Raw genomic sequence first — 27558 nt, forward strand, 5'->3', positions numbered from 1 at the left:
CAGCATTTAAGACCACTTGCTCTTGCCAATGACCCTGGTTCATTTTCCAGCCAGCACTCACATGGTAGCTCATAAACCATGCATTATTCCAGTTCCAGGGAATCTGACATCCTCCTAGAGCGTGCACATACACACTTAAATATTAGAATGACACTGGTGGGATTTTTTTTTGTCTTAAATTTTTAATTTAAGCTGCAGAAATTCTGAAAACAGGATTTAGTGAATCCAGAATACATAATTGCCATCCTCAGACCCTAACTCTAGAATTTAACAGCCAATCCAAGTTCTTCTCCAGACCAGAGAATTCTAGTACTCACTTCCCATGTGAGGGCTTTTATTATATACATGTGTGTGTGTGTGTGTATTATATACTTATTTATTATTGTGTATGCCTGTCACAAGACAGCTTTTGCAGTTAGTTCTCTCTTTCCGCTTTTGACATTGGTCTCAGAGATCAAATTCAGGTCTCGAGGTTTTAGCAATAAGCACTCTTTGCTCCTCACTCCCGACAGAAACCATCTCGCCAGCCTATATACATTTTTTTTTCAAGTAGGGAAAATATTGACTTCTCAATCAGAAAGGACAGAAATCCTTTCAACACGGTTTCCCCGCAGCTTTCTCCAGCAATAAGGCCACGCCGCCGCTCCCTTTTCAAAGCTTCTCATCGTTTGCTGGCGTGAGTGATAGCACGGCAGAGCCTTTGGAATTCTCCACTTCTACGGCTTTTCAAGGTATTTAAGACCGACTCCTCTGCATCTATCCTTGAGACACCACGCCTGACTCTTGATTTGAACAGCCGTGGAGAAAGAAAACAGAAGTCCAGAGCCGCAGTACCGGGCACAGGGCACGGTTTCAATTCAGTGGGTACCCGAGCTGTTGCAGAGTCCCAAATTCAGGAGCTGAAAAGGTAGTTATCAGACGCGAAAGAGCCAGGGCGCAGGCGCGCTCAGGCTCCGCCCATTTCGGGAGGTCCGGTGCCTATTGGCCCGGAACCCCGGTGAAGCCCTATGAGGGGTGGTTACGTGCCTCGGGGCGTGGCTACGCCTCCCTGTCTCTGCTGGTGAGAGAGGTTTGCCTTGGCCTTGTGGCGTACGGGCACGGCTTCTCCAGGTTGGTATCCAGCGGTTGGCTTGCCGACCTCTCGGCATCTCGGCCCACTCTCCTTCCCTAGGAGACGGTGGGACCGAACCGGCCACCGCCTAGTGCTCGGCCCCGGAAGCTCCGGCTTGAGGGTCCAGTCACCGGAAGTGCCGCCCTAGGCGGCGGAGTAAGCGTGCAGCGGGTCCTCGAGGTCCTTGGCCATGAGAGGGGTCCGGGCCAGGCGCGGCGCCCTTGTTGTCGCTGTCAACGAAAAGTTGGGAGGAGATGCCTGTTAAGACTGTCCTGGAGGTAGTAATGGAGCCAGGCTCGAATGCAGTCTGGAGCCTTCCTGAATGTCTAGAGAACCATGGGCACTGGGAGGACCCTCCCCCAGCCTTAAGGGCGGAGATTAGTTGAGTTCCCCCGGAATCCGCAGAATCTGTTTGCTCAAAGCATTCCATAGTCATTTATTTTTAGCAGCCTTGGTCCTGTGTAACTTTGCATTCATGAATCGTATTCCTACAGTTTTTAGTGCACGAGGAATGAATCTTTGATCTCAGAAGTTGAAATAATAATGCGCCTTTCAGTCACCTGAGCGTTTGAGGTAGAGGTAGGAGGATAGGGAATTAAAAGCCAGCTTAAGCTGCCTAGCGATTTTGAAGCTAGCCTAAGCTACGTGAGAGAGACTCTCCCCGTCTTAACAGCAAGAAAAACAAGGCCCAGGGCTTTGTTCTGAACTTAAAAATCTCTCAGCTAGAAGAATTCTTGTTATTTTGTGTAGAGCAGGTCAGAAACAAACTGCTTCTTGAAGGAGGAACGGAAACATTAGAATGAGCAAAATTTTGCTGAAGGATGATGTCTGGATTGGAGAGTGCATGGGACATTATTTAAATGGCCTACTGTTAAAAGGAAAAATGTAAGCTTTGCAGTCATGTTCATTCAACATTGCTGCTTTTTTCCTCTAGCAGAGGGAAGAATTAAATATTATGAGTACTTCTGGATTAGAGACCTTGTGGATATGAAAAAATAGTTGTTCGGTTCTTGTTAAGGTAAGTGGCATACATCTGTTTCTATATAAATGTGAATTTTGGAGTAGGGATGGGACTAGAAAGAAGGTAAAACATACTTGGGAAAAGGAAAAGGGTCTTTCTGGTGACTAACATAGTGGCCCTTTAATCAGTACACCTATTTTTCTAACAGGCATACACAGCCATTTGCAACAATTGTCCTTCTTTTGATTTGCCATACAAAGAAGGCAGTGTGCCCAATGCTCAGACAGGCTCTAGGATGGATATTTAAACCCGGCTCTGTTACTTAACTGCCTTGAGTTCTTGTGTAATTAGGTAACTGTCATAGCAACAGGTTTTCTATCAGTAAGATCAAAAAATATTTGATTTTACAGTGTTCTTGGGAGGATTAAATGTCCATAATCCATGTAATCAATGGAAATTGAGGCAACCCCTGGTCTGAGGCTGTACAGCAAGTATGGTTTTTAAGACAGTACTTTAAATATTTACTGTTTGATCATCCCATATATCCTTTCACCTACAAGAATCTTGAGCTCTGAAGTTTTGTTGCTTAGCCTATCTATTTGAATTTTTGCCTGCTCTTTGCTTATGAAATGCAGTCTGATGTTGCTCATGAAAACAAAACAAAAAACAGAAGTCCTCCCTTCCTAGGAGGGTTAAGGAAGCATGTTAGAGACAGTGACCTGGAGTAAGGATTTGGAGGATGTGTTTGCCAGATGCACATTGGAGACCCAAGGGTAATGATACTCCTTTTTCAGTCTGAGACTTGGCTACTTGTTGTTTTTTTAATTGTTTAACAGATGTATTCTAAATGTTACAGATACTGCAGTAACCAAAAGACAAAATCCTAACCATAGTAGATGTTATGCTCTAGTAGGAGAGACAGACGAGGGAACACATATAAAGTACATCTCTTAATGTAGGATAGTGGTTCTGTAAGGTGGTTGAAGGACCATGAAGGAGTGTTGCTTTTTCAGGTAGTAAGTTTCAGGCTACTTAAATCAGATAATGGAGAAAGCTACATTGAGGAACAGTGGTTTAGGTAGAAAAACAACATTTTTTGAGGTGCCTGAGAGGATGAAAATGGCAGACATTCCATAGTATGGAGAGCAGTAAAACTTTGGATTTTATTGTAAATGTGTGGGAAGTATCATATTCTGTTTTGAAGATTGACAGCCAGATCATATTTTATTTGCATACGAAAATTGTTTCCTGGTTTAAAATGGTTTTCTGTTTGTTTTTCTTGTGCATCATAGTTTCTTGGCTATTGAGAGCAGTTGTGATGTCTTGGACTGGTAGTTTAATAAGATAATCTGATTCATTTCCCAAACTATGAGCAAACTCAGTTAAAGAGCTGAGGCAGGAGGATTGGAAGTTACAAAACTAGCTTGGGCAACCTAAGGAAAACCTTTCTCAAAGGGTAAAAGGATAGGGCATATAGCTCAGTGGTAGAGTATGATGTGTGTGCAGCCTTTGGGTGGTTCAATCCCTATCACCATGGGACAGTTAAAAAACAACATACAGTATTTTTGTTTGAACATTTCTATATTTTAGCTCAACAAAGATATTGTAGGCTGTTTTGCAAACCATGTTATCTACCATGTCTCCTGATTCCATTCAGTGATGAATTACTAAGATTCTAAAACCTAGAATCTTAGTATTTAATATGTACATTATTGCTGTGCTTGAGAGCTGACATTACTAGGATAAAAACCCCTTTTCATGTGTACATTGTATAGCTTCTCTATACAGTACAAACTGTGACCTCATTCTGATACTGCCCTTTAATTCCAGCTAACCACAGTACAGAGTTTATTCTAATCTTATTCTTTTCTATTTGTAATTTCCTTCTGAGGGGAATCTATGTTCCATTATCCAACTCTGGTATACATACTAACTAGTATGTACTATGAGGAAAAGCCCCATAAATAAGGCTCAGTAATTGTGTATATACAGTTTGGGAGGCTGTGTACCTCTAATGGCAGTACTTGGGGTGTGAGTCTGAGGCAAGCAGATCAGAAAACAAGACCCACCTGAGCTATATAATGAGCCAATTTCTAAAAGAAAAGGTAAAAGAAAATTAAAAATAATTATTGTCTTTAGCTTGAGTTTATATAGTCTCATACTATGTAAGAGTTATTTTTTTTCTTCTTTTGGGTGATCATGTTATTTGTTTGAAACGAACTGTCTTTTGGTTTGTTTCAAAATGGGGTCTCAGTTTGTAGGCCAAGCAGGCTTGGAATTTTATAGCCAAGGCTAGCCTCAAATATTCACCAGTTCTCCTTATGCTCCAAGTACTGGGAGTATAGATGTGAGTCACCACACTCGGGTGTCATTTGCTTTTATGTGTCATTTTGCAGCTCCTTGGCACTGTTAGTGATAAGGGCCTAGGGCCCTACATATGCTGCACTACAGAGTCCTATCCCAGGCCACCCATTTATTTCTGTTAAATATATATGTATGCAGAAATGTGTTCTTAGAGAAATATGGCACTTTGTCCTTTGATTCACATCAGTTCTGTCCTCTTAGGTTTTGATCCCATTTTCATCTATCTTGTGATAATGGAATACGTTAGTTTCTTGTTTTTTCCTAATTTAGTTTTGACAAACTTAGTAAGTACATGTTTTTTAATATTTTTAAAATATAGTTTTATAGTTTTAAATAGGGTTTTTTAAATTTCTGATTTCTTACACAAACTACAGCATTTGCTTGCACTTTAAAATTTTTACAGTTGAATGCTTGGGAGTGGTGGTACACACTTAATCCCAGCATTTGAGAGACAATGTCAGGTGTGTTTGAGGCCAGCTTGGTCTCGAGAGAGTTCCAGGACAGCCAGGGTTACATAAAGAAATTGTCTTGAAAAACCAAAACAAAAAATATTTTAAAAAATTTACATTTGGAGTTGGAGAGACAGTGCAGCTGTTAAGAACATTTTCAAAGGACCCAGGTTTGGTTACCAGTACCCACTTGAACTAACAATTCCAGAGGATTTGATGCATTCATTCCTGTCTCTTTGGGCATTGCACATATATGGTGCATGTACATGGTGCATGGTTCGAATGACAATGGCCCCCACAGGTTCATATTTGAATACTTGGCTCCCAGGTGGTGGAACTGTTTGGAAATGATTAGCAGTCATGGCACTGGAGGTGTGTCACTGAGGCTGGGCATTGAAGTTTCAAAATATGTCATTCCTACTTAGTTCTTTCTTCCTTTTTCTTACAGATCATGATGTAAGCTCTCAGATATTCCTGACATCATGCCTTTGTTCCACCATCATGGATTCTAGCTCTCTAAAATCATAAACCCAAATTAAATGCTTACTAATTGCCCTGGTGTCTTACCACAGCAATAGAAAAATAAGATAGTGCATATACATTTGTGCAGGGAAGAAGGCTCATACACATAAAATATAAATAAATCATAAACAAACCAAAAGGGGTGGCGGAGGGGAGGGAAAACAACTTTACAGTTTGGGCTGGAGAGATGGTTCAGCAGTTAAGATTCCTGCCTGCTCTTCCAAGAGGACCTGAGTTCAGTTTCAAGCATTGTCACAACTGCCTATAGTTCAGTATAGGGGGACCCTCTTCTGGCCTCTTCATGCACCTGCACACATGTAGCATACAGAGACATAGAAAGAAAGAAAAATGATTTTTGGTATGGGTGTTTTGCTGGCTAGTTTTATGTCTGTTTGATACAGCTAGAATCCTTTTAAAAGAGAAACCCTCAGTTGGGAAAATACCTCCACCAGATTGACCTATGGACAAACCTGTGGTATTTGATAATGTGGAAGGTACCAGCTAAATTGTAGATGAGGCCATCCTTGGGCTGGGGGTGCTAGGTGCTATAAGAAAGAATGCAGGCTTGTGTAAGCCATGGAGTGCAGCCTGGTACGCAGCAGTCCTCCATGGCTGCTCTATCAGCTCCTGCCTTCATTTCACCAGTGCTCTTAACTAACTACTGAGCCATCTCTCTAGCCCATGTGCTAGTGATTGTTAACCACAGGTCTTTACATTCTAGGCAAAAACCATGCAAGATTTTGTTGGTGGTTGGTTTGTTTGTTTGTTTGTTTTTTTGAGGCAGTTTCACCAAGTTGCCTCGACTGGCTTTGAACCTGTTCTTTGGCTCAGATAAGCCTTGAACTTTTATGATCCTCTTTATTCTTCCAAGTAGCTGGGATTAAAAGCTTCCCTCATCCCAAGGCCAGGCAAAGTACCAGTATTTTAGTTTATAATTGAATTTATAAGAGCTAGAACGATGACCGAGTAGTTTAGAGCACTTGTTGCTCTTGTAGAAGGTTCGGGTTCTATTCCAAATTATACGGTGGCTCACAGTTCCAGGGGATTCTTCTCTGCCTTCTTTGACCAGGCATGAACTGGTGCAGTACACACATGCCGCAGAAAGGTGAACAAAACATTCACACACACAAAATAAAAATATTTTTTAAAGGGACTTTGTTTTGTTCTATAGTTCATTGATTTCTAAGTTTATGTTCCTTATTTTCTTCAACTTATTATTTCTCAGTATTTGACCTAAGAAGTTTATGTTTATTTAATTCTTTTAACTGTTTTTCTTCCAGTACTTATAATGGTTATCCTTTCTAGAGCTGAGTCAATGAGATTCCAAAAGAAAATACATTTGCTTTTTTTTTTAATTTTTTTGAAATTTCATTTCATGTATATCGTGTATATGAGTGTTTTGCCTGCATATATGTTTGTGCAGCATGTGCATGCCTGGGGCCTCTGCACAAGGGTATTGGGTACTTTTGAACTAAGGTTCCAGATAGATGGTTGTGAGACACCATATGAGTGGTAGGAATTGAACTTGGGTCCTCTGGAAGAGCAGCAGATACCCTTAATAGTTGAGCTATTTCTGCATCTCTCATTTGCTGTTTTGTTTTTTGTTTTTTTTTTAAAGATGTATTTATTCATTTATTCATTTATTTAAATGAATAAATAAAACTATTAAGCAGATACCCTTAATAGTTGAGCTATTTCTGCATCTCTCATTTGCTGTTTTGTTTTTTGTTTTTTTTTTAAAGATGTATTTATTCATTTAATATGTATGAGTACACTGTTGCTGTCTTGAGACATACCAGAAGAGGGTATTGGATCCCATTACGGATGGCTGTGAGCCACCAGGTAGTTGCTGGGAATTGAACTTGGGACCTCTGGAGGAGCAGTCAGTGTTCTTAACCACTGAGCCATCTCTCCAAACCCTCATTTGCCATTTTTAAGGGAAATGCTTATTCACTGTTAAGTCCATTATATGTAAACGATCTTTTATACTTGTGTTTTGCAGAAAGCTGTTTTTTTTAAGTTTTGATTTTCTCAAGACATAAAGTGAAGGCTGCTTTTCATCTGTCTGCATTGTTGGTAAGCTACATTTTTCTCCAGTCTTATAAAATGGACCTTTTCCTTTTCAGACTGCATCTCACCAGAGTATGTGGGAAAATAGATTTTTTTAAAAAAAATCTATTTTTTAATTATTATATTATGTTATTGGTGGTTTTCTTGCATGAAGGTCTGTGCACTATGTAGGCCTGTTGCCCATGGGGGCCAGAAGAGTGTTGATGCCCTGGAACTGGAGTTACAGAAGGTGAGCTGTCATATGGGTGCTGGGAATCAAACTTGGGTACTCAGGAGGAATTGCCAGTTTTAACTGCTGAGCCATCTTTAGCCCAAGGAAATAGAATTCCTTTGGAAATCCATTTATGACAGCAAGTGCTTCTTAAACACTGTCTATATACTTAGTACTGCTCTATTAGGGAAAGAACACTAAAAGCATCTTTCCTATATTTAACAATATACAACAAGCTAATAAACGAATTATAGAGTGTATTAAAGTGTGATAACTGCTCTGGAGAAGGATAAAACAGGAAAGGTGAGGTAACTTTGTCATTGGAGATTCACAATATTTAAATAGTGTGGCTGGAAACAGTTTGATTAAGAAGTGATAAATGAAAAAAATAATTATTGGGGTATTAAGATATTGGCCATACCTGGAGCAAGAACACCAAAGTTGGAAGAAAGAAAGGGCACAAATCTCAAGTAGAGTATGTGTAGAAGAGAAACAGCTTGGGAAGCCATTGTGGCTGGATGAGATCCTGTAAGAAGACTGAGAAAGAAGTCAGGCAGTGTTAGAGAGTCGCAGGGCAGCTCCAGTTGGGACTCTTGGGTTATTGTAAAGATTTGGGTAGAAGAAAAAAATACTGACAGAGCAGGAGTATGTAATTCAGCTTTCTGTTGTAACAGGATTATACTGGCTGCAGAGTAGAGAGTGTAGAGAAGGTTCCGGTACACAGATGGCTTATTAGCTTATTAGAACTGCTTAAAAACCGACTATCACCTGAGTGCTTCAGACAACCAAATTTTCCTCTTTTTTTCCCACACTCTGAAGACTAGAAATCCAGTACGGTTTGTCTGGAAGTCGCCTTGCCTTACAACAGCTGCTTCCTCACTGTCCTCAGAGCCTTCAGTCTGGCTGTGCTTCTTTGTCAACTCTGGGTATCTTCATATGACCTCAGTTAGTCATTCTTTAAAAGATCAGATGACCAAATATATCACATTTTGAGAAGGTAGGGATTAGGAATGGCATGCAGTTAGGCCTGTAACAGAGAAGAATTGGCTAAGATGTAATTACAATAATCCACAGAAATAAAAGTGGTTTGGACCAGATTGGTAGCAGCAGAAATTGATGAAAAGTGGTTGGATATGGATTTATGAATTTTTAAATGAAGCCAACAAATTCTTGACACTTTGATTGTGAGGTATAAAACAAAAGAGAATGCAGGGTGATCTTTCAAATTTTGGATGAATTGAGAGCTTTCTGTCAGTGTAAAGAAAGCCTTTGCTTGCTTACTTTGACTGTAAGGCAAGATTAGATTCTAGACAGGTGCTAGGCTCTCTTTTCTCTAAACTCAGCCTCATAAAAGAAAGTAGGAATAATATTCTCTGATGTTTTAGGATTAGAGGATTGAGTGTAACAGGGACAAAATGTGCTCTTTGCTCAAGACATTGTTAGTGATTTTTCGGATAACTTTCATAAAAGGCCTTTGGTGAGTAGACAAGCAAATGAGTGTTTGCTGTGGATTCCTCCCACCAGGCAGTCTGTTAGCACTCTGACACCACTGCGCATCAATAGACAAAGTGAACTTTGATTCACCGTCTTGGTTAGAAAAACATATAGAAGTATATGCTTATGTGATGAGAGTGGGTATTTTATTGTCTAACAAGGATTCATTTGATAGGTGTATTTTCACTTCTAGGATACTACTAGAAGAAGAGAGAAAAAGGGCTTAGAGTGTGAGGAGTTTCTCTGTGATGCCAGGAGACCTCTGACTGAAAGCAGCTATCATGCAGAATGTTGAAGATCTGGACACAATGACTGTTTAGCACAACTATGTCTGTGCTATTTAGTTCACATTTCTCAAAGATTTTTTTGCCTCTTGTTATACTTGCTAGCCTTACAGCACATTGGTGTCTCACTCTGTCCCTCTGTAGCACAAAGCTACAAAAGCTACATTTTCTACATATCTGTTTGCCTTGTATTCAGCTCTCATATTCTTCAAAGCTAAATTTTAAAACTTTTTCAAGTGACTTTTGGAACACTGGCATCTATTTATAGGTATGTTTTTTCTATTGATTAAATTTATCATTCACTGCAATAATCAAGAGCAATGTCTTTGCTTTTCATAAGGAAATAATAAAAATTGCTGAATGAAAATTAGAAAACTGGAGTTAGTAAATTGATGAAATAAGAAGTCATCTATTGTCTCATTAGCAGAGGTAAACATGACCCTATGTGCCCTTGAGATCCTTTTGGGGTGTTTTCTCCAAGTTCTCCATTTTATTTTTTAGTGTTCTGTATTTGGTAAGCTTATCCATTTGCTAACATGCCATTTTTTTGTGAGTTTTGATATTTTTTCATTTACAGTTTTATATGTAGGCTCTAGGCCAATATCTGTTTCTTGAATATTTAGCCTTTATGATAAATTTTGAACACACTTCCTAGAAAAATAGACTTAAAGTGAGCAACAAATGATTTATAGGTTATACAGGAGTCTATAGATGCCAAATAAGAAGATCTGCTGTAAATTTGAGAACTTTGCATGTACCAGGTATTTTCCTAGGTGTTAAACAGCAATGAACAGACTGAATAATAGTAATGGAAACATGTGTGGGGATTCATGTCTATTAGGCTCATATTCAGCATAGAAAAATCAAATAGAAAGATGGAAAGGGTGTTATGTGAGTTGGGATGGTGCATAAGGTGGTCAGAAAAGGCCCCAGTGAGAATGTGTTACAGTCGAGCAAAGATTTAAATGAGGTAAGAGAGCAGCTTTGAAGACAGTCTAGAGGAGAAGTCCTTAGGCAAGAAGGGAGGGAGGAAGAGATGAAGGACATGAAGACCCTGAAATGGAAATAGTTCTGCTTTCTTGAACCATGACCAAGACCAGCGTGATCAGAGTAGAGGAACAGTACAGAAATGACTCAAGCTGGGAGCTAGGGGTCAAGTGTCCTTGGTGTTTGTAGGTTTCTAAAGGAGTCTAGGTACAAGTTAAGGGTGGATGTCTAATTGGAATATGCATGTTCCAGAAACTTTTTTCTTTTGGTGAGTTCTAATATAAAGGAGAATAAAACGGGAAGAGTAGTTTGAGGATGAGGTGGCTGAGAAGTTTCTGGTTGTGCTTTTTGTTTTTGTTTTGTTTTGTAAGAAGAGAGAGGATAGCCTCTTTACTAACTAGAATGATCCTGTAGAAAGGATAAATCGGTGATGTAGAAGAGTGATGGCAGAACAGCTGTCAGGATGCAGTTGTGAAGAAAGCAGATGGAGTCCCAAACATAGATGAAAGTTTGTGGATTGAGCAGCAGCAGCGTGGCATCTTCGGTGAGAGTAGGAAGCAATCTGCTTCAGCACACCTGTAGGCAGTTTGCTAGGTGCTGGCAGTGACACAAGGAGGGGTGCTGTTTGGCTTTACACTGATGAGTGTGCTTCAATCTCGTTCTGCTTGCTCACTTTGATTCTCTTAGTAAAATAAGGTGAAAAGTTACATTTACATCACTAAATAAGTCATTGATGTTTTATGAAAAATGTTACACAAGACAATAAGTGTGAAGGGAGGCACATCTTCAGTTTGTTCACTTCCTAAACAAGTGTACTGCTTATCAGACCTGTCCTGACTTCCCAGCTAAATGAATGGAAAAGAGCTGCCTAGGGTAACCTTTTGTTTATTTACTTATGTGTGTAAATGTGTGCACATGGAGGTCAGAAGAAACCTGTGGGAATCAGTTTTCTTCTTTCCCATGTAAGCCCAGGGTATCAAGCTCAGGCCAATGGGCTTGCTGCTTCTCACTGAACTGTCATTCTGGCCCAGAGCCTTGGGTTTCAAATTGCCAGGTTCATAAAAGAATGAGTTCCTATTGGTAGTTTATCATATGCAATGCCTATCATGTTTGTAATAACAGAGAAGAAAACCATAGATTGAGCATCCCTCAGTCCAAAATTTTAAAATATGAAGTACTCCTAAATTTGAGTTATTTTGAGTGTCAAACAAATGCCATAAACATTTCAAATAACAAACTTTATTTTAGTCACAAAGTTATTAAAAATAGATGAGGGCTGGTCAGATGGTTCAGTGGGTAAAATGCTTCCCATGGAATTTGACCCCTAGGGTGCACAAAAAAGTGGAAGAAAAGAACAAACACCTCAGAGTTGTCCTCTGAGTCCAGTCATGTGCTGTAGCACGGGTACAACAAGACTTTGTTTTTCATTTAAAAATACTTTATGAGAGGCTCGAGAGATGGCTCAGAGGTTAAGAGCCGTCTGCTGTTAAGGTCTGCTCTTCCAGAGGATCCAGGTTCAATTCCCAGCACCCACATGGCAGTTTACAATTGTCTATAACTCCAGTTCCAGGGCATCTAACACTCTCACACAGACACATGCAGGCAAATGTACCAATTCACATAAAAAATTTAAAAACAAAACAAAACATTTATGAATTTATCTTCAGGTCCTGTGTGTAAGATGAGTATGAAACCTGAATGAGTGTTGTGTTTAGACATGCATCCCATCCCCAGAGCAACTCTTTATGTATATACAGGTATTTCAAAATCCCAGATTCAAAAAGTTCTGTCTCTAGGTATTCTGGATCAGGGGTCCATGTAGAATTTACAGTTTATCCTCCCCTGTCTTTTCTAGTTTTCTCCCTCTCTTTCTTTGCATTTACTCTGTGTGTATGTAGGGGTAGGTGGGTGCTGCATGGCACCAGTGTGGATATTGGAGGACATGCAGTTCTCAACTTGTACCATGTAGATAGATTGTGGGAATAGAACTCTGGTCATCAGGTTTAGTAGCAAGCACCTTTATCCACCAAGCCATTTCACCAGCCCAGTAAAGAGATTCTCTCAGTCTTTAATACAGTGATTTGGCTTTGAGGCTTCTTAGTGATAGAAATATAAATAATATCTCTATTTTGTCTCATAGGTTTGTAGGTACCAAGTAAGAAACTAATGTATATGATGCTGGAAGTTTTTAAACACAAATTGCAAATGAATGAAAGGCTTAAAAAAGATATATTTTTGAAGTTACCAGAAAAATGACTATGAAAACAGGGATCAAGAAGACTGATGGAAAGCCACTTAGGAGAGAACCATAGAAGATGTACACTTCAGAAGAGAAATGTAACCAGAGAACTCAAAAACGGAAAACATACCATGTATGCCCTCAAAAGGGGGAAAAAGATTTATATTCGTGTACATGAGATTACTCAAATAGATAATCAAACATATCAGTGCCTTGAACGTGAACAAAACTTTTGTGAAAACTTAGCACGAATGTGTGAGAGAACATATACCGAGGAGAAACCTTATAGATGTGATATGTGTGAGAAAACCTTCATCCAAAGTTCAGATCTTATTTCCCACCAGAGGATCCATAATTACGAGAAACCTTATAAGTGTAGCAAATGTGAAAAGAGCTTTTGGCACCACTTAGCCCTTTCAGGACACCAGAGAACTCATGCAGGTAAAAAGTTTTATACCTGTGACATCTGTGGCAAGAATTTTGGTCAGAGTTCTGATCTGCTTGTCCACCAGCGAAGCCATACAGGTGAAAAACCTTATCTGTGTAATGAGTGTGATAAATGCTTCAGTCGAAGTACAAATCTCATAAGGCACCGAAGAACTCACACAGGTGAGAAACCGTTTAAGTGTCTGGAATGTGAAAAGGCTTTTAGTGGGAAATCAGATCTTATTAGCCACCAAAGGACTCATACCGGTGAAAGGCCCTACAAATGCAATAAATGTGAGAAAAGTTACCGACATCGGTCTGCCTTCATTGTGCATAAAAGAGTTCATACTGGGGAGAAGCCGTACAAGTGTGGTGCCTGTGAGAAGTGCTTTGGCCAGAAATCTGACCTTATTGTACACCAGAGAGTCCATACAGGAGAGAAACCATATAAATGCTTGGAGTGTATGAGAAGTTTTACTCGGAGTGCCAACCTAATTAGGCACCAGGCAACTCACACTCATACTTTCAAATGCCTTGAATATGAGAAAAGTTTCAACTGTAGCTCAGACTTTATTGTACATCAGAGAATTCATATGGAAGAAAAACCACATCAATGGTCTATGTGTGAGAGTGACTTCCTCCTAGGTATGGACTTCGTTGCCCAGCAGAAAATGAGGACTCAAACAGAGGAGCTCCATTATAAATACAGTGTATGTGATAAAACCTTTCATCATAGCTCAGCCCTTCTTCAACATCAGACAGTGCACATTGATGATGAATACATCTGTAATATGAGTGAAAAAGGGCTTGATCTAAGTTCTCACGCATCGGAAACCTCACGTATGTCTTGACAAGAAGTCATGTAACCTTAAAAATATATTTACATATCAGAATTCAGTAAGTGAAAGACTCCTAGGTAAATTTCAGATTTCCCTTAGATCTCAGACTTCATTGGAGTTCAGAGAGTCTACAGTCTTAGGAACTGTAAGAAAAGTTTAAATGCAGAGAGTGGCCCTGTCAGGACACCTTTATTAACCACAATTGCAAAGAACTCCACAAATGCTCTGGGTTTTGGAAAACCATCACAAGATTCATACAGGTAGGAAGCTTTACAATGCAGTATGAGAGCTCTCCAGCAGTGTTAAGTCCTCATCTTTACAAGACAAGTCACACCAGAGAACAACCATGTAAATGTTTTGTATTGGCAGTACTTCAGACAGTGAGTATGTCTTATTGGATATCAGAAAAATCACCCTGGGGAGAAGCCCCAGACATTACAGGCAAAAAGCTGCTTACAGAACTCTGACTTCCTTACCCCTCAGAGAAGCCATACTGGGGTAAATGGATATTTGGGTGTGGCGAAAACACGTGTTGGAGAGTCATACTTGGGTTTCCATCCTCCTAGACGAAAATCAGAGGAACAATAAGTATCTGAATGAAGAAAGCTTATTAATGTTCAGCTCTTGGAGCATATCAGGGAACTCACATTAGTGAAAACCCGTAAATGCATTGTGTCTGAGAAGCTAGAAAGAAGTCTTACTTAGTCAGGCCCCAGAGAATGAGTTCTACGGAGGAGTTGTTCCAGGAAGAGATCTAATTGTGGGTGAGAATCTGTATATATGCTGTTCATAGTTGAACCACATTGTGGAAAAAAAAAAATGAAAAAACTAGAGTTGTATGGAAATAATGCCCTAGCAACCCAAAAGCTGGAGGAGCTGGGGCAGGCCAGCGCGGGTCGGGGGAACTCAGGTGAAGATGCTTTCCTTTTGTCTCAGCCAATTAATGATTGCTTTAGTTTCACTTTAAAAATTCATAAATTCAATAAAGGAAAGAACTGTAATCTTGTGTATAAGTAGGGTGTGATTTATTGTTGGAAAAAAGCAGTGCTTTGATTTTTGCTTCCTGTTTGGTTTTCCTGTGTGTTTCTTAAAATCCCATGGCTAGAATGGGAATGGTGTTTTGCTAAGAAGTAAGAAGCTAAGGAGTACTTAGCTTGGGTTAAAATTCTTAGCTTCCCTTTGGCATGATCAACCTCAGCAAAAACCAGAACACTCAGTTCTTTGCTTAGTGTTGACATCTGCCCTCAGAAGTGTCCTAAAATGTCTAAAATTTCTTTTTTGAGTTATCACTGGGGTCGTTGAAATTTCATATTTATAGATTAATTTATTTTCAAGTCAAAATGACAAATTTTAGGATACTGGTTATGATGATATTATAGTATTCAGGATTCTGTGACTTGCTTCATCTCTTTTAGTGATAGATACTTTAACAGCTGGCTTAGAGCAGAAGGAATAGGGAGCAAGTTGTAAGCCAGAGAAAGTAGAGGAGCGATGCAATGAAGCATTTTTTAAAGGATTTATTTATTATTATACATAAGTACACTATAGCTATCTTCAGACCCCAGAAGAGGGCATCAGATCTCACTACGGGTGGTTGTGAGCCACCATGTGATTGCTGGGATTTGAACTCAAGGACCTTTGGAAGAGCAGTCAGTGCTCTTATCTGCTGAGCCATCTCGCCAGCCCAGTGAAGCATTCTAATAGAGAAACAGGACACTGATTTTTGAGGATCCTGACTCCAAAGCTAATGTCCTCCTTCAGTCTATTATCCTGATACTTGCAGCAATTAAGCTTCATAATGACATTTTTTTTTCATTTATTTCAGTTCTATCAAGGAAAGAAAAATACAATTTAATTCCAGGGACAGGATTGCAATCAACACAATATAAGGTATATAATTGTTAGAAAAGTAGTCCGCAGATTGACCTGAAGTTTAAGGATAAATATGTGTTTCCAGTCCAGTGGGGTAACTGATGGTCTTTCACACTCTTTGGATAGCTCATGACCCAAGCATTTGTCAAATGGTCACTTCTCATTTGCTTTCTTTGACTTAAAAGACTTAATACAAATATATCAAGTTCCTGTATATTTGAGACTGTATAGAATTTAATTATTTTATCGCTAATCAGTAATTGTCCTAGTTTTATTGTAAGTTCTTTAGTGAACTCCTGAATTCCAGGGGGTATTAGTGTTTGGAGTCACAAAGTTTTTCTGGTGCTACCTTACATGTGACTGTAAGCTCTCGACCCGATAATTGTTTGATAATCATAATCCTAAGGCCAGTGAATTTAGCTCAGTAAAGAATCTGGTTCAAGTATTTTTCCTTTTTAGAAAACTGATTGTGTCAGTTGTTTTGTTCGATTTTGTTTGGTTTGGTTTGGTTTTCTGAGACTGGGTTTTTCTGTATAGCCTTGGCTGTTCTGGAACTAGCTATGTAGACCAGGCTGGCCTCAAACTTACAGAGCTCCTCCTGCCTCTGCCTCCCTAGTGCTAGGATTAAAGGCATGCACTACAACCACCTGTCTCTGTGTCATATTTTTTGACATATTTTTTATGTTCCAGTAATTTTATAAATAACTTTAGTACTATGAACAATTATCCATTGTGATAAATACACATGAGATGCATATTTTTCTCTTTGGGGAAAACTATGCCTATCACTAGTAAAAGTTTAAAATTGTGATACTTAATACTGGGAGTGTGACAATGGCAGTTTACAAAAAAAAAAAAAAAAAAGGTTATTATAATAGAAACACCATGGAGAAATAGACAAACTTAAACCATCAGTAGGTTGGTGATTTACCCTTCCCTCAGCCTGTCCCACTGGGAATTGTCTATAGTCTAAAACTAAGTTAATGGTGGACCATTCCTCAAACGGAACTTTGAGGATGTAAATCAGGCCTGAGGCCTTTTAACTGTGGTAAGAAGGTATTGGTATTACATAACATAACCTGAGGTTGGAGAAGACCACTTAGGAGCCTGTAAGCAAAGCTAGAAGGTAACTTGTGGGATGGATGGCGGTCCCCTTGAAGCAGTGCCAACGCAAATCTACCTCAGGTAAGTAGTCAGAATAACTATTTCAAGATTTCAGACCAAATGAGATAAATCATGTTCCGTCCCATGTACTCCTCTATGCTTATTGTTTTTTTTGTTGTTGTTGACCTTTAATTCTTAAATAAAGATTTGTTGTGAAATACTCCATTTTTGTGTCCACTATACTATGAAAAGTAACATGTCTTCTACATTTATGTTGGGGTTCTTGATGATGCAATGTGTAGGTGGTAACTATAACCATTGGACAAGGGCAAAAGGCAATACATTCTTGGCCAAAATACACAAGAAAGATCTCTAACCCAATTGCTAATAGTTTTCCTCTCTGAAACCTCTTGAGCATAGCTCTCAGTATTACTGTGTTCCAAGATCTTAACTATGATGGCCCATTAGGCTCTGCTTATAGAATTCAACTACTTCTTAAGTCCAAAATCCCCAAATCTGTCACATTCCTCAAAAAATAAAACAAAACCCCCTTATGGTCAGGTTTGTCACAGCAGTAGCCCTGGTACCAAGTTCTGACGGACTTACTTTTAGATTGCTATGATAGCATGCCATGACCAAGGCAACTTATTAAAGAGTTTAATTTGGCTTAGAGTTTCAGAGGTATAGAGTCCATGATAGTAGAGACAAGGAACAGCTGAAAGCTCACATATTGATTCACAAAACTTAAGGCAGAGTCTTTTGAAACCTCAAAGGCATGTGAAACGGGAGATGCTAGATTGCGTTTACCCTGTGCCCAGTCAGATAGGGTGGTGGGAAGTGCTGATAAACTGCTTGGGTGGGAAAATGCAGCCTAAGATGTGGGAGGTCAAAATTGGGTTCCTTGATTCCTGGGTGGATGCTCAGTTTCTGCTGGGAATGGGAGTCAGCAACAGAGTCAGGGGTCTTCAAGCCTGTGATGAGTCCGGGGCCAGTTCTCGGTGAAAGAGACAGTCCTTGGTTTCAAACTATTGATTTTTCATTGAGGAAAATGGGTGCATGCCATCTCCTGAGGGTGGACCAGAGATTAAATGTCCTTTGCCGGGAGAACTGTTTGTGAAGGGAACCATGTTGGCCAAAACCTCAGGTCTCTAGATACCTTATTAGCATGAAGAACTATGTTTTGATATACCAAAGGTTATGTACCTATGTAGGGAGTGTGGCCATATGACAGGGACCTGGATGGAAGCAGGTGAAGCTCTGGGGTGAGGTTGCAGGGCTTCCAACCCATTCAACCTTACCAAGTTTCCTGGCACAGTCCACTGCCCCACAACACATTTCTCCCATTAAGGTCACACTTTGTTTTTATTATTATTATTTATTATTATTATTTTATTAGGTATTTTCTTCATTTACATTTCCAATGCTATCTGAAAAGTCCCTGATAGCCTCCCCCCCTCACGTCCACCCACTCCCACTTCTTGGCCCTGGCGTTCCCCTGTACTGAGGCATATAAAGTTTGCAAGACCAATGGGCCTCTCTTTCCAATGATGGCCAACTAGGCCATCTTCTGATACATATGCAGCTAGAGACATGAGTTCTGGGGGTTACTGGTTAGTTCATATTGTTGTTCCACCTATAGGGTTGCAGATCCCTTTAGCTCCTTGGGTACTTTCTCTAGCTCCTCCGTGGGGGTCCTGTGATCCATCCAATAACTGTGAGCCTCCACTTCTGTGTTTGCTAGGCACCGGAATAGCCTCAAAAGAAACAGCTATATCAGGGTCCTTTCAGCAAAATCTTGCTAGTGTATGCAATGGTGTCAGTGTTTGGAGGCTGATTATGGGATGGATCCCCAGACATGGCAGTCTCTAGATGGTCCATCCTTTCGTCTCAGCTCCAAATGTCCCTGTAACTCCTTCCATGGGTGTTTTGTTCCCAATTCTAAGAAGGGTCAAAGTGTTCACACTTTGGTCTTTGTTCTTGAGTTTCATCTGTTTTGCAAATTGTATCTTATATCTCGGGTATACTAAGTTTCTGGGCTAATATCCACTTATCAGTGAGTACATATCATGTGAGTTCTTTTGTGATTGGGTTACCTCACTCAGAATGGTGCCCTCCAGGTCCATCCATTTGCCTAGGAATTTCATAAATTCATTCTTTTTAATAGCTGAGTAGTAATCCATTGTGTAAATGTACCACATTTTCTGTATCCATTCCTCTGTTGAGGGACATCTGGGTTCTTTCCAGCTTCTGGCTATTATAAATAAGGCTGCTATGAACATAGTGGAGCATGTGTCCTTCTTACCGGTTGGAACATCTTCTGGATATATGCCCAGGAGAGGTATTGCGGGATCCTTTGGTAGTACTATGTCCAATTTTTTGAAGAACCACCAGACTGATTTCCAGAGTGGTTGTACAAGCTTGCAATCCCACCAACAATGGAGGAGTGTTCCTCTTTCTCCACATCCTCTCCAGCATCTGCTGTCACCTGAATCTTTGATCTTAGCCATTCTGACTGGTGTGAGGTGGAATCTCAGGGTTGTTTTGATTTGCATTTCTCTGATGATTAAGGAAGTTGAACATTTTTTCAGGTGCTGCTCAGCCATTCAGTATTCCTCAGGTTAGAATTCTTTGTTTAGCTCTGAGCCCCATTTTTTTAATGCGGTTATTTGATTTTCTGGAGTCCACCTTATTGAGTTCTTTATATATATTGGATATTAGTCCCCTATCTGATTTAGGATAAGTAAAGATCCTTTCCCAATCTGTTGGTGGCCTTTTTGTCTTATTGACGGTATCTTTTGCCTTACAGAAGCTTTGCAATTTTATTAGGCCCCATTTGTCGATTCTCAATCTTACAGCACAAGCCATTGCTGTTCTATTCAGGAATTTTTCCCCTGTGCCCATATCTTCAAGGCTTTCCCCCACTTTCTCCTCTATAAGTTTCACTGTTTCTGGTTTTATGTGGAGTTCCTTGATCCACTTAGATTTGACCTTAGTACAAGGAGATAGGAATGGATCAATTCGCATTCTTCTACATGATAACCGCCAGTTGTTCAAGCACCATTTGTTGATAATGCTGTCTTTTTTTCCACTGGATGGTTTTAGCTCCCTTGTCAAAGATCAAGTGAACATAGGTGTGTGGGTTCATTTCTGGGTCTTCAATTCTATTCCATTGGTCTACTTGTTTGTCGCTATACCAGTACCATGCAGTTTTTAATCAAAATTGCTCTGAACAACAGCACCAGGTAAGCCGGACTCCAACTAAAAGACATTTAGAGATATTGGTTTAAGAATTGAAATCTCTGGTAGTTTATTACATTAACAAAAAACTAACACATAGACTAAATCAGCAAAACCATTTTGTTTCATTGCTGCCTCACATTGGATAGAAAGCCAGAACTCTGTTTCCCCTACGAAGAGCCACAGATGTGCTTCTTTCATCATCTCTATTCACTCTTACTCCTTTAGTTTTGCTTGGTTCTCCTGTATTTAATGTTGGGTTTGCTTATAGGCATGTACATGAAGATTCCCAAGGAGGCCAGAGAGTATTGGATTTTCCTGGAATTAGAGTTATAAGCAGTAAGAAGCCTTCTGACTTGGGAATTAAACTCAGGTCCTCTGGAAGAGCAGCATGAGCTCTTAACTATTAAACCATATTTCTAAAAATTATTGTTGTGTTTTGTTTGAGACACAGTCTCACTGTAAAGCCCAGACAGATCTTAAATTTGTATTTTCCTACTTCAGTTTCTCAAGTGCTGAGATGACTGGCACTTATTTAAAAACTTACACTCCCAGAGTAGATGAAAGTTCACTTAGATTCTCTGGGTTGATATTTTGCCACATTTGTTTATATGCATGTACCATACTTCTGAGGTTATTATAAGCTTAGATTATTATAGGCTTAAGAGTTCTTAAATGCTTTAACCTTCCTTCCAGCCCACCACCCACTAGAGGTAGTAGGAAAAGTTAATAGGCAAAAGTGGGATATGGATCTGTTTAGAAATAGTTCTTTGACAATCTGCATTGTCAGGATAACAGCAGTTCAGTTCACATGAATCAGTAGAGTTAGCTTGATCTACTCGAAAACACCGTCTATGAATTAGCAATGGTAGTTCGATCCCAAAGAAACTATAAGGCCCTCCAATTGTCCTGAGTCAGAGGAAGCGACAAGAAGCTTTTGGAACATCATGAGAAGTTCTTTGGTGTATTTCTCTACAAAGTCATGACAAATGAGGAGCAAAGGTGGCAAGGTGAACCAATGCCACAGCATTATCAGTGAAGACTAGCATTAGCAAAGCCCAAGAAAGACCATAGAAGGCTGGAAAGATGACTCAGCAGTTAAAAGCACTGACTGTTCTTCCAGAGGTCCTGAGTTCAATTCCCAGCAACCACATGATGGCTTACATTTGGGATGAGATTCAATGCCCTCTTCTAGAGTTTTTGAACACAGCCATTGAATAAATACAAATAAATGTCAGCAAAGAATGAACCAATGCCAGAGCCTCATCCACTGTCTGTTGGGTGATAATTATACCCTTTCCAAATATCACATGTCCTCTCAAGTGTCCATTCCAGCAAAACACCATATGCCCTTTTTCCAGTCAGCTTCAAAACAACAAACACAACCACATCTGTTCTTAGCAAAACATCCTTTTACATGTCTGCTTCAGCATAACATTTTTTCAAAAGACAGTTTCCAGAAAAACATATAACAACTGACTCTCAAAAAACAAAACAAAGAAAACAAAAAAAAAACAAAACTCCAAAACAACAGCAGCAGCAACAACAGCAACAACAACAAAAAAATTACAAACAAACCCAAAACTTTCCACTTCACTTTCTTTTATCACAAAATACTTGGACATAAGTGTCTGTGATGGTTTGTATATTCTTGGGCCAGGGAGTGGCATCATTTGGAGGTGTGGCCTTGTTGGAATAGGTGTGACCTGGTTGTAGTAGGTGTGTCATTGTGGGTGTGGGCTTAAGCTCCCCACCCTCATTGCCTGGAAGTCAGTCTTTCACTAGCAGCCTTTGGATGAAGACATAGAACTCTCAGCTCTACCTGTGCCATGACAACCTGGATGCTGCCATGCTCCTACCTTGATGATAATGGGTTGAACCTCTAAACCTGTAAGCCAGCCCCAATTAAATGATGTTTTAATAAGACTTGCCTTGGTCATGGTGTCTGTTCACAGCAGTAAAACCCTAACTAAGACAGTGTCATAACAACTGGGGTTCTTATTGCACATTGCCATGTCTAAGGAAGGTAGTGTGTATTTCCACTGGGTCATCTTGGGAGGCATATGATATCTAAGCCTAATTTTTACATTTTTAAACAAAGGTAGTTTTTTGGTTTTGTAATAAGTGCTAAATGCTAAGATACATTAATGATGTATGGAAGATTTTAGCGTCTTAGATTATCTTTGCCTAATTGAATTTGGTAATTGCAAAATGGGCATTTCCTATTTCTGTAATTTGTCTTAAATTTACTAGTCTTATATTGACACAGGACTTTCCCCTAACTCACTGTTTTGTTTTGTTTTGTCCTAAGTATTGCTGTGGAGTTACAGGGATTTTATTTTTTATTTTTTTGGTATATTATATTCCACTGCTATCAATCATTTCAATGTTTAAATTACAGTAAATGTAACTAGTAGAGCCCCCTCACACCACTTTCTGCACCTTGGTGTGGGCATGTCCCTACAACTAATTTTCTTTATAGTGTGTACAGTATTCAGAAAGTCTTTACTCTTGAAATTTTGCAGTCTTGGATTGGCCATTCCAAAAAAACAAAACAAAAAAAACAAAAACAAAACAAAAACAAAAACAAAAACAAACCTCCAGTTAGTGCTTAGAAACTGAAATTTCAAAGGTAGCTTTATTCACTATTTGCAGGAAACTGGCTAGGTCCTTTCAAGAGCTCAATCAATAATCCAATTACAACTTTCTCCCCTCAATTTACTCTTCCATGTCTGTCCCCAGAATCCTTACCCAAAAGGAGACCCACCTACCTTGTGTGCTCATGAACAGGTTGTAGGATTGAATGTTAAATAACAAACTAAGCCAACCAAGCAGAAATCCAACATGGAATGTAGTGACCTATGGGAAAAGGTACATTCTACTGAACTACTAACCCCAAAGCACTAAAACTGGCAACCCTTGAGTTCTTAGTGATAGAATTAGAATATTCCTAAGTAAGGCATTTATATCTTTATGAGTTAATATCCTTATTCAAGAAATGCTTCCTTTCAAAACTCAATCAGGCAGACATGGTGGTGTATTCCTTTAATCCTAGCAGTAAGCATTCTGCACTTAGGCAGAGGCAGGCATGTCTGGATTACAGAGTTATTTCCAGAACAGCCAGGAGTAAGAAAACAACCTCCCATTTTGCTTTTGCAGCACTGTGTAACCCAGGCTGGCCCTATACTTGCAGTCTTCATGCCTCAGCTTCTTAATTGTGGGGTTACAGACAAGCATCATCATACCCAAGACTTTTTGTTTGCTTTGTTGCTCTAGATAGGGTTTCTCTGTGTATCCCAGATCTCACTCATAGACCAGGCTGGTCTTGAACTCAAGAGATCTGCCTGACCCTGCATTCTAAGTGTTGGGATTAAAGGCATGTGCCACTACTGCTCATCTAAATTAATTTTTATTTATGTGTCTGCTTGTCTAGACGTGCACCACTAGATGTGCACCAAATGTGTCCAGGTACCCTGGAAGGTCACAAGACAGTACCAGATTCTCTGAAATTGTAGTTACAGAAAGCTGTGTGAGCTGCCCAGTGCTGGGAACTAAACCAGAATCCTTTCTAAGAGCAACTGGTGCATTTAACCACTGAGCCATCTCTCCAATTCACCAAGACTCTTCTTGATTTAAAACAATTTGGGGGAGCATCATCATTGGTTCACAATAACCTATAAATTAACTTTCAGAGGATCTGATACCTTCTTCTGGCTTCTGTGGGCAAATGCACATACACTTTTGTGGAATTTCTAGAAGAGAGAGGATTGGAATCATTTTAGGATGTGAAATTAATTTCCAAAAAAATTGAAATCAGAAGATTTGGAAAAATGAATCAGCAGTTAGAAGTACTTGCTGCTTTTTTTGTTTGTTTGTTGTTTTGTTTTGTTTTGTTTTTTGACAGGGTTTCTCCGTGTAGCCCTGGGTGTCCTGGAACTCACTTTGTAGACCAGGCTGGCCTCAAACTCAGAAATCTGCCTGCCTCTGCCTCCCAAGTGCTGGGATTAAAGGCATGTGCCACCACGCCCGGCTTCACTTGCTGCTTTTAAAGAGGTTTCAAGCATCTAAGTCAGTTGACTCACAACCACCCCTAACTTAAGTTCCAGAGCATTTGATGCTCTCTTTGAACATCTGTAGGTCCTGCATACACATGATGCACATAGAAATAAGCATGAACAAGTACATACACATAAATACAAATAAGTAAATAAAACATTAAAATTTAGAATTGTAATCAGGATCTCATATTTCTAGGTTTCTTGCAACATCTTGATATCCATGATATGGAAATAACCTAGATATACACTACTGGATGAATGAAGAAAATGTGGCATGTCTATGCAATAGACTATTCACTAAGTTTAGCAAAGAAGAAATCCATCTTTTATGACAATATGGAAAGACCTGGGAAATATACTAAGTGAATCAAACAAGTTATAGAAGGGCAAATACTACATAGGACTACTTACATGAGCTATCAAACATAGTAAAACACATTTTAATAAACAGGAGAATGGTGGTTATCAAGGGGTTGAGAGAGGATCATTGATGTTTCAAAGAATGAACATATTCATGCTTCGATATTTAACTTGAAAGTAGATGAGGAAAAAAATAATATTGCATCTACAGTTAATACTGTCAACATAAACCCAGCCAGGGAACAGAAGTCAATGAAGACCAAGAAGTCACTGGCTTCCATTTAATTCTAGGCAATCTGCAAATGTTTCCATTTTCCATTGCATATGAGAAATAATTAATTTAAAACTTTTAAATTAATAAACCATTGTCTCCAGTTTGGGTTGTCCATATCCTTCTGGATAAAGGGTCATATACTGAAGAGTGGTTACTCTACAGGGAGCCAAACCTTTAATGGGAACTGACTATCCTTCCCCAGAATTCAAAGTATCTATATCTCCTTAGTTAGGAATGAGAGCACATAGCCCACTTCATATTCTGTTCTAGACTATTAACTGGCTTGATTTTGAGTAGTTCTTATGCAGTGATCCACTGTGGCTCTGAGTTCATAAGTGCAGACATCCTGTAATGTCCAGAAGACATTGTTTCACTCTGATCTTCATTGACCTTTGTCTTGTATAACGTCCCCCTTCCTCAGTAATTGCTGTGATTTGAGGAAGGGGTCTGATAAGATACCCATTTATACAGCTGACCACTCCACAGTCACTTTTTCTCTGCTTTGACTACTTGTAAATTTCTGCACACAAATTTCTCTTATGAGCTCTCAGAACTATCTTTTTAGGGGGGTAGGGGTGGGGTCAAGACAGGGTTTCTTTGTGTGTAGCCCTGGCTGTCCTGGAATTAGTTCTATAGACAAGGATGGCCTTGAACTCACAGATATATCTCTGCTTCTGTCTCTGAAATGCTAGGATTAGAGCCCAGCTGAGCTATATTAATACATATATATTAATTTAGAAGTCAGTTTGATACTGTGTTCACGTAGAGTAGGTTCACCACTCAGGCCAGAGGTCCTTAACCATGGGTTCTCAGCCAGATTAAGTGAATCAAGCCTGGGTTCTTTGCTTGTGGATAGGCCTTAAAACCAATCAGAAATCAGTTGGTAATTCCTATATCATTTGTGCCACTATTGCACCCATAGACATATCTTGCCATGCTGGTCAATACTGCATGTTAAAGCATTCACAGCTATAACACATACATTTTATGAATACAAAATATTGTGATATACTTTATTTTATAAGCTTTTTCGTTTATTTTGAAGAGACTGAGTGGGAAGTACTGTAGCTGCAGTGAAACTAGTCATTTAATGAATTTAAGAAAATAATGATGTTCTGCCAGGTGGCACACACCTTTAATCCCAGCACTCAGGAGGCAGAGGCAGGCAGATTTCTGAGTTCGAGGCCAGTATGGTCTACAAAGCGAGTTTCAGAACAGCCAGAGCTATACAGAGAAACCCTGTTAAAAAAGAAAGAAAGAAAGAAAGAAAGAAAGAAAGAAAGAAAGAAAGAAAGAAAGAAAGAAAAGGAAAACAGAAATGAGGAAAATGTTCACACTTTTGTGGGCTCTTGAAAATAGAATCATCATAATTTATTGATGGATTAGTCATAGACATTGAAAGGAGAAATGCCACGGACTGGGCCCAGTGGGCCCTCCTCAATCTGTGGGAATCTGGGGTTCGGACAGATGAGCATAGAGTTGGCGGGAATTGGGGTGACAAACAGACTCGACACAAGGGAGTGTGGATCTGAATGTAATTTGTTAAATCGAGCATCAAACTTTTTATACAGAAGAAAATAGGGAAGTTAGGTGACACACTGGCAAGGTACAAAGAGGTTACTGAATTCTTACACAAAACAGAGGAATGCAAACACAGAGGGACTGGCAGGAACCAACTGGGATAAAATTCAGTGTTAACAACTGGGATCAAAAACAGCTCCACCTAAGGTCCACTTAATCTTAGAAGCCAGGGACAAGAGCTTCATGCCCTTGCCATAGTTCCTGTTCTAGTCTATTGCATAGTCCACCTTCCCCCTATGCCATTGTAAATACTTGTATATGGGTGTAACTCAACTATCTATAGTTCTAAGCATCTCCTCTGGTTCCTCCTTAGATCACAAACTTCCTTCTTCCTAAATAATGGTAAATTTCTGTGTAGGGCAGTGACTTAGCTATCCATGCCCAGGGTCGGATCAAGAACTGCCTAGAATCTAACTTAGCTATATGTCAAAATAGCAATCCTTAGGAGCACTTGTAATAAAGCAATATTAAGGGAAAGCACACAGATCCGTTTACCAACTAAAGCAAGGACATCGGAGCATTCTTTATACTCCACGTTCCAGAAGACTAAGTTTCCATGAACTTGTCTCAGGACAGTGCCCAGGTTTTCAGGGCCTGTTATGCCTGTCACTACTGGAGTGGATGTAGCAGAGAAATGCAATGTGACTTTCATTTCTCTTTTAAAAGTTTGTTTATTGTTATTGTGTGTGTGTGTGTGTGAGAGAGAGAGAGAGAGAGAGAGAGAGAGAGAGAGAGAGAGAGAGAAACAGAGGTTTTTAGGTCTGCAGAGCTGAAGTTAGAAGGGGTTGTGCGCCATTTAATGAGGGTGCTGGGAACTAAATTTATATTCTCTAAAAGAACATCAATTACTCTTAACCACCAGCCCTGAGACCTGTACTTCAGTGTTTCTAAACCTATACACTAAACTAGAAATTCTCAAACCATACTTGTACTGACTTTGAAAATACCCATTTTTAGGGATTAAAAATATTATACACCACTGACAGACTTCAAGAGAATAGAGAAAGGCAAATAAGGTATTGTGTTTTAGAAAAAGGAGAGCCAGGAATATGGTTTATAGAGCCAGATATGGTGAGGTAAGAGGGGTAACTTGGCAGGCCCATGTTGAGGCATCC

At 39.6% G+C, this 27558-nt stretch overlaps 1 protein-coding gene across 5 annotated transcripts; it reads left to right on the plus strand.

Moving 5' to 3' along the window:
- The first annotated feature begins 1049 nt into the window (after positions 1 to 1049).
- On the plus strand, positions 1050 to 14970 carry Znf322 (zinc finger protein 322). 5 transcript variants are annotated; one of them, XM_085831229.1, is made up of 5 exons: positions 1050 to 1110; positions 2046 to 2129; positions 7410 to 7483; positions 9376 to 9734; positions 12594 to 14970. In XM_085831229.1, exon 5 carries the CDS (start codon positions 12737 to 12739, stop codon positions 13967 to 13969), a length of 1233 nt encoding a protein of 410 aa, XP_085687355.1. In that variant the 5' UTR covers positions 1050 to 1110; positions 2046 to 2129; positions 7410 to 7483; positions 9376 to 9734; positions 12594 to 12736; the 3' UTR covers positions 13970 to 14970. The 5 variants fall into 5 exon arrangements, with proteins under 5 accessions (XP_085687355.1, XP_029324436.2, XP_029324439.2 ...); XM_029468576.2 differs by lacking the exon at positions 9376 to 9734; XM_029468578.2 differs by lacking the exon at positions 9376 to 9734 and having other exon boundaries at positions 1053 to 1110; positions 2049 to 2129.
- Positions 14971 to 27558: the final 12588 nt, after the last annotated feature.

Source organism: Mus caroli, unplaced genomic scaffold (genome assembly GCF_978045245.1).
Source record: "Mus caroli unplaced genomic scaffold, Mus_caroli_1 scaffold_15, whole genome shotgun sequence".
NCBI classification, from domain to species: Eukaryota; Metazoa; Chordata; class Mammalia; order Rodentia; family Muridae; genus Mus; species Mus caroli.